Source organism: Dendrobium catenatum, unplaced genomic scaffold (assembly GCF_001605985.2).
Source record: "Dendrobium catenatum unplaced genomic scaffold, ASM160598v2 fragScaff_scaffold_1644, whole genome shotgun sequence".
NCBI classification, from domain to species: domain Eukaryota; kingdom Viridiplantae; phylum Streptophyta; class Magnoliopsida; order Asparagales; family Orchidaceae; genus Dendrobium; species Dendrobium catenatum.
The window spans coordinates 397,032-404,168 of record NW_021320106.1 but is presented as its reverse complement, the minus strand read 5'-3'; the positions used below and the strand labels follow the sequence as shown (position 1 = coordinate 404,168).

At 35.0% G+C, this 7,137-nt stretch overlaps 1 protein-coding gene across 2 annotated transcripts; it reads left to right on the top strand.

Annotated features, from left to right (window-relative positions):
• Window positions 1-2,220: 2,220 nt before the first annotated feature.
• Window positions 2,221-7,137, top strand: LOC110109496 (protein NETWORKED 3C). Of its 2 annotated transcripts, XM_028701184.1 has the most exons (4): window positions 2,221-2,437; window positions 2,752-2,840; window positions 3,968-4,072; window positions 5,955-7,137. In XM_028701184.1, the coding sequence occupies exons 3-4, from the start codon at window positions 3,970-3,972 to the stop codon at window positions 6,992-6,994; spliced, it is 1,143 nt and encodes a 380-aa protein (XP_028557017.1). In that variant the 5' UTR covers window positions 2,221-2,437; window positions 2,752-2,840; window positions 3,968-3,969; the 3' UTR covers window positions 6,995-7,137. The 2 variants fall into 2 exon arrangements, with proteins under 2 accessions (XP_028557017.1, XP_028557018.1); XM_028701185.1 differs by lacking the exon at window positions 2,221-2,437 and having other exon boundaries at window positions 2,628-2,840.

Below are 7,137 nucleotides of genomic sequence, written 5' to 3'. Positions count from 1 at the left end.
TACGTGGAAAATCCAAAGAGGAAAAAACCACGGGGCCTCGCCCAGGTGAAAAGATTCAACTAAACTTGAGTGAATTACAAGGATTGACCCGTCCCTCGATTTAGAGGTGGTTAGATTACAGTAATTTAAAGAGCTAGTCAAAGGTCTGATGATGGTCGGAAGGAAATCCGGTTACTTTTGTGCAGAAGTTTGGTTGACAAGGAACGATCCGACGAAGGTCTGGCGGTAAACGGTGGTGGTCCGACGAAGGTTGAGATGAAGTCCGGCGGCGGTCAGCGCCTTTTTGTAAATTTATTCTACAGTCATAATCATTTTCTCTCGAGCCAACCCAGACTTATAAATTATTAACTTGAACTCTGCTCAAACTCTAGCAAGTAATAACTTGAACTCTGCTCAACTTGCTCGTTATAAACGAGCCAACCCGTGGTCAACCTAAGACATCAATTTTATAGAACCATTGTGAGCTATGTAAATTTTTTTAGTCATTAAATTATAAATGTTATGATATTTACTAGAATGATCATATTGTAACTAGGTAAGGACATTGTATTGTTCCTTTAAAGTATATATAAGTAATTGATCACACTAAAATTTGTGCAAAATAAACATATATTTCATGAATTTCATAATCTAATTCATTGTAATAGAATCTATGTGACCATTCCATCAATCTTCTTTTAGCACATCAAAGATCTTAGTTCCCTTAGCTTAATTTAAATTTTAAAATTTAGTGCATCATAAATACAAATCTCAAATTCCTTATTTTAAATAAAAAATAAACACAATTTTTTTTTTTTTTTATCTTCAACAATTATCAATTACTTTTTTAACATTTCAATCTATCAAAGAATATAAAGTATTAATAATAAAAGCTAAGATTCATGATATGAAAAAAGATTTTTTTTTTATTCCCCTTAGGGGAGTCAAAACGGATTGACGGATTGGGTTCGAGTCCAACCCAATATAGTTAACTTGAACCGTCATGTTTAAATACAATAACATAGTTGAGTGTTAGTATTTAGGTGACAATCATCGAATGATAGAAGTTAGACGATTATATCAGTAATTACTGCTAAATCATCTGTAGTGATTGTCGAATATTGCAATAGGGTTTTTTAACTCTTGAACCTCATTTAGCTGAAAATTAAGACTCGATTTATAGCTTTTTTAATAGGGGTATTTTGATAAATGTGACTAGAATTCAAAATTCTTTGTCAAACGCTCTATATTAATCCCCTTGATCGTGGATAATTATCCAATATTACAATGTTTGAGTGCTTTAAAAATGTTAGAATCAAATAAACTTGATCTCATCGGATTGATGTCATCAAGTCTTTCATTTTAACTATAAGCACATAGGATTTATAGATCATTTGATTATTCAATTAATGTTATGAAGTTTTTAAACGTGCTTCAAGTGCTTGATTTGGGTTCATTTGCACTCAAATCGAATCAGTTGATGTGCCTATGAATGTCTCTGCGAGATATTCAGTTTACCTATAAGCTTATTAGAATCAGAGTTCAAATAATTTTGAATTTAATCTTATTATGATAAGAGGATTTGCATACATGAAATATAATTTTTATATATTTCACACACAAATTTTTTATATTTACTTAGGTCTCTTACTTAAATTTTTAACTAACATCAAAACTATAATTAATTTTAGCTTATTTAAATAAAAATGCATATTTCCATGCATTTATTTTCATATGATTTAGAAAGAAAAATTATATATAAATATAAATTTAAAAGTTATATATGTAAATACATTAGAATTTGGTGGTATGTATGTAAATCCCCCATTCTAATTTTTAATGCTCAATGTGGTTTAAAACCAAATCTAATTTTTAACCTACATAATAAATGATTGGATCCGGGTTACCTATTCATTGTTCGTGTCAATTAAACCGGACCCGAATCTGACCTGTGGACCCAAATTAACACCTTCCTGAGGATTGGCAAGATCGTAAATAAACACAACTATAAGAGCAATTAAATGCCTGTTTTGAAATGCACGAAGACCTCGTTTTCTTAGCTGTAGACGGGGGAGAGAGAGATATCTATGATTAGCAGTAGTTAAATGAGTGTATCTCAGCAGATAAAGAGGGCAGAGAGAGAGAGAGAGAGAGAGAGAGAGCGCGCGCGCGAGCCTCGGGTTCTCCGTAGTCCAAATCGCACGAAGAGATCTGCGCTCGACTGGTGAGAAGACCAGAAGATCCGCTGAAGCGTAAAAAAGTATACATTCCTTTCCCTCCCTCTATCTCTCTCTAAATGCACTGAAACCGCCATTACTAATACTTGAAAAGGCAGCACCTGAGCGTCAAGGACGAGAGATTACCTCTCTTCCTCACTCTTTGCGAGAAACAGAGCTTTCCAAGCAGAGGAGGAAGAGCGAGAAGAAGATCGGAAGCAACGAAGCGTGGATCCCTGCTGGTACACTCGCTATATCCCTTCAAATTCTTGTATTTTTCCCATTTAGTTGGATATCTTAGCTATGTTTTCCAAATGCTTCACTTAGCGTAGTAAGTGAAGAAAGCAGAGAACTAAGTTCTGAGAGCTTCGGCATCTACCGTGAGATACATCTCCGGCTCTGTTCCTCTGTTTCTCTCTTCGTCAATTCGTCTCTTTCTTTATTAAATTTTTTTTCACTTCGATTTGGCGCCTTCGATGCTTTCTTGGTGATTTAAATTCGCCTCTGTTCTTTTATTTTTAAATTTTGAACGGAATATGCTTTCGGTTATTTTAAGGGCTATGGGATTGAAACCGAAGAGGCTGCTCGGGATTTGAAACCGAAGCGGAAATTTTGGAAGTGATCAGCTGACCCGCCCGAATCACGGTGAGAGGAAACGGGCCAGTAACTGTTGCTACTTAGGCGTGGGGCCCACTTTACGACTTTTGCTGTTTGCTGTTTGCTTTGGTCAGAATTTTTCTATGAATTCAAATTTGAAAGATTATCTTATTCTTTAATATTATTTGTACAACACAAAAAAAAATACTTATTAAAAAAAAACATCTAACAATGACATTTGATTTGTTTGCTTATTTGTAAAGATTGATATAAATTGACTATTATTTATGCTCAGAGCGCAATAAAAATCCAAATTTGCTTTCAGTTTTCTCAATTAGACAATCATCATAATATAATATTGTAACATACGGTAACAAAATCATTTATTTCCTCATTGAATGGCTTGCTCGTTGCAACGGCTCTGAAGCCATTCCAGCCTTTCAACAGTTTCATGCTAAGAGCTTTTGTTTGATTCTCATAGAAAAAGTTGAAAATTAGCAAAAAAAAAAAAATTTTTTTTTGAGGTAGAATGCTCAATTTCTAGTTTGGTGCATAGCTAAATGCCTTTGTCCTTTAGATTCTCTCTCTCAAGAATGCCTCTGTGCAGGTGTTTTTTATTTTAGATAAATATTCTGTGGCATAGAAACATGAATTGTTTCAGTAGTAAATATTCTAACGACGAGGCAGAGAGTAGGTGCACATGCAAAATAGTGATTTGTTAAAGGGCGTCTCCAGCCGAACTCCAAATGACTGTAACGCATAGCTGGTTTGCTCCATTCGAACGGAAAAAAAATTGCTAATTGGTTGGCGTTGCACTGTTCACCTACGCCATTTTTTGTCTTAATCGGATTTGCCAAAGAAACGCGTGAAAGAGGAGAAAGACGGTTACCTTCGCATAAGCACATAAAATGAGGTTCGATTGGAGATGAATCACAACATTTTGGAGAAAAAATGGGATTTTCGGTTGGAGATGCCCTAACCATATTTCAGATATAAATTGAGTCTCTTTGTCAAAAAACTAAGCAGAGAATGGAAGTAGAAGCAAACAATGCCTTAAAATTTGAAAATTTAAACTTTATGGTTATGCATTATATGTTAGATTCTTATCATTATCTATGATGTTTTGGCATATGGAATACAAGCTTTCTCTTACTTATAATGAACCGCTGGTGCAGATATGGAAGCAAAAATGGTAGGACTCAAGAAGGTATCGCAGTGTTGGTGGTTTGACAGCCATAATTCAGCAAAGCGCTCTCCATGGCTACAGTCAACTCTTACAGGTTTTGTGTTTTAGTTTCAAATCTTATTTCTTAAATTTTACTTGAGAAAAACCAATTGCTACAACGAGTGTAAGAACTTGTTTCGGTCTCCCTTGACAATAAAAACTATTTTTGGTTTCTTTAGGGTAAGTCTTATTGTTGTTTGTTAAGAAGCTGCTTCCAAAACGTTTATTTGTTCATAGATGGCAGTGATCCCTTCCTTTTCTGTTATGACCTTCATATTTTTATTTTAGTACTATCTCATCGTCACTAGAAAAAGAGCAAATAGTCCAATGCCTGAAGCTCCTATCACTGCTTTATCTAGGGATAGATGGGCTTATGTAGCCTTGCCCCTGCAGTTGTAGATTTGTGTTTTGTGACTTTAACCCACGACCTCCATGTTACAATGGAGGAAAATAAAAGGCTCCTTCAGAGAAATTATTCTGTGCGGATGCTGAACATCGTTCGTAGACCAACTAGAATGAGTCACGTCAGTACTACGGCTCGATACTTCTCGGTACCGTGCTCAGTATTGCTGACGTGGCTCATTCTGATTGGTCTTCGGTTGTAAAGCTTCCATGTATGTGAGAAATTGTTAAAGTACATGAAGCATTGAGTTTATTACAATATTGAAGTATAGAAAAACATAAATGTGTAGAAATACTTAACAATTTTCCCTCGCTCATAGGCCTAAATTTTTGTGTTGAGAATGGGTTTTAACCATTAATTTATCAATCCGAACTTTGGTCTCCTTTGATTCATTCCCTAATAAATACGGCACTACGTTACTAAAGAAAGTCTTCTCTAATTGGTGGATAGTAGATACTCACAAAGTATAATCAGATAACAAGCTATAATTAGTGAAAGCTGAACTATCATTTACTCACTTATCTCTGATTGATGGTTGGTAGATTGTGATTATGTATAATCAATTTGCATGTTATGAGCTAGTATTAATATAATTTTGTCTATCTACTCTTCTGTGATTTCATGTATGTAGATTGTGAATAGGTGTGCTTAATTTGCATGTTTGGCTAAAATTTTAATTTTTATACTAAAAAGTTGCTTTAAGAAGTAGTAATAAAAAAGCCGCGTCCCAAATGAAGCCTAAAACTTCTAATAAGGTATAATAAAAGGATAATTGCTTTCTTCGTTTTGCATGAACTAGTGCCATGCTTAGCTTTATGGTACAAAAAATTTTAATTTTTATACTAAAAAGTTACTTCAAGAAGCAATAAAAAAGTTGTCCCAAACTAAGCCTAACACTTCTAACAAGGCATACTAAGAGGATAATTGCTTTCTTCATTCTGCATGAACTAATGCCATGTTTTTGAACTATTTCTAAAAGAGAAATGATACACATTGAGAGCTAGGCCTAAATCTTCATTGAATTGGGCCCAAATAACATTTCTATCATATATCATCATATTGTTACTTGTTTATAGGAGAGGGAAGAAGGTCAATGTAGCCCATTTGGTGAATTTTTTATCAGCATGTTTAACATTTCTTTGGCTTCGTTTGGGACGGCTTTTTTACTGCTTCTTAAAACAGCTTCTTAGTACAAAAATTTAAATTTTTATACTAGGAAGCTGCTTTAAGAAGCAGTACATAAGTCGTCCCAAACAAAACCTTTATCTGAAATACTCTGATTGCAATTTCAATTGTTCAGGAACTTTTCTTGTCTTGAAAGAAAGTTACAACAGAAATAGCTGGTCAACATCATGTATATGTATCTTACCGAATTTTCAATCCCTGCAAATGAATCTATCCATTCATGGAGATCCTTTTCATAATACCAGTAGATGCATCTACCCTCGATTTTGTTTCACTTTCTCAAATATTCTTATCAGTTCTTTGAGAAGCATTTGCATAATTGGGTTTTACTTTTCCTTAAATCAAACAGAACTGGAAAATAAGATCAAAGGGATACTAAATCTGATCGAAGGAGATGCCGATTCGTTCGCGCAGCGTGCAGAGATGTACTACAGGAAAAGGCCAGAGCTGGTGAATATGATCGAGGATTTCTATCGCTCTTACCGCTACGTGGCTGAGCAGTTTGAACTACTAAGATCTGAAGTAGGAACCCGACGCATGACATTATTCAAGACTGATTCCTTAAATCAAAGCATTTCTCAGAAGACATGGGATTCAACAGAGGTGGATGATTATCCTGAATCTGAGGTTTCTGAAGTTGACAATCCTGAGCCAGAAGAAGGCGACCAAATGGAGAATGAAGAATTTGAAGACATTAGGAGGAACCTAGAAGCCAAATCCACAGAACAACCCCTAATCTTTTATAGCTCTGTAACAGCAGAAGCTGAAATCGATGGTAAGATCAACCTGTCTTCAAAGAGGATCTCTTATTCTTTTGGAAGCAAGCAAATGGAGAATAATGATCATGATTTTGAGCATCAATATGAAATCAAGTTGATGGAGCTACCTTTCAGAAATGAGAATGATAAGTCCATAAATGGAGGATTAGTGGTTTGCTCCAGGAACACAAGATCCTTGTCAATGCCTCCATCAGATCTTCTTGATTCAAAGGAGTGTGAAAAAACTTGCCATTATGAAGGCAATGAAACCATTTTCGAAGGCGAATTAGAAGATCACAAGTCTGAAGATCTCGAAACCAAAGAGCTGTTTGAGAAGATTGTTGATAATATGGCCAAGCTGACAAATGAAGTTGAAAGTCTCAAAATGGAGAAGGAGACTCTCATGGCTGAACTAGACAGGAAAGATGAGGAGAAGAGGCATGTAATCAGAGAGCTCTCATTGACAGTTGAGATTATGAAGGAAGAGAATACTATCTTAAAGAAGTTTATCAAGGATTCCAAGAAAAGTGGCAGTATTTTTGAGTTCAAGAAATTGAAGGAAGCTTTTTCAGGGACAAGGAGTTTGTTTGGTTTCACTTCACGGTTTCAGGCTTCGCTTGTTGCTCTTTGATTATCCTTTTTAGGTATATAGAACTATAGAAGCAGACTCTTATCTAATTATTAAATTTATTGCATTTAGTATGTGATCTTTTGTACACTATTTGCAACTTGTTCTATTTTAATTATCAGTATGTTATGTTAGAACTATTTGAA

What these genes read in the sequence shown, in the direction of transcription:
- LOC110109496 (XM_028701184.1), top strand. Translation starts at nt 3,970, where the DNA reads ATGGAAGCAAAAATGGTAGGACTCAAGAAGGTATCGCAGTGTTGGTGG. An exon ending in GCTACAGTCAACTCTTACAG is followed by an intron (nt 4,073 to 5,954) that starts GTTTTGTGTTTT and finishes TAAATCAAACAG; the next exon opens with AACTGGAAAATAAGATCAAA.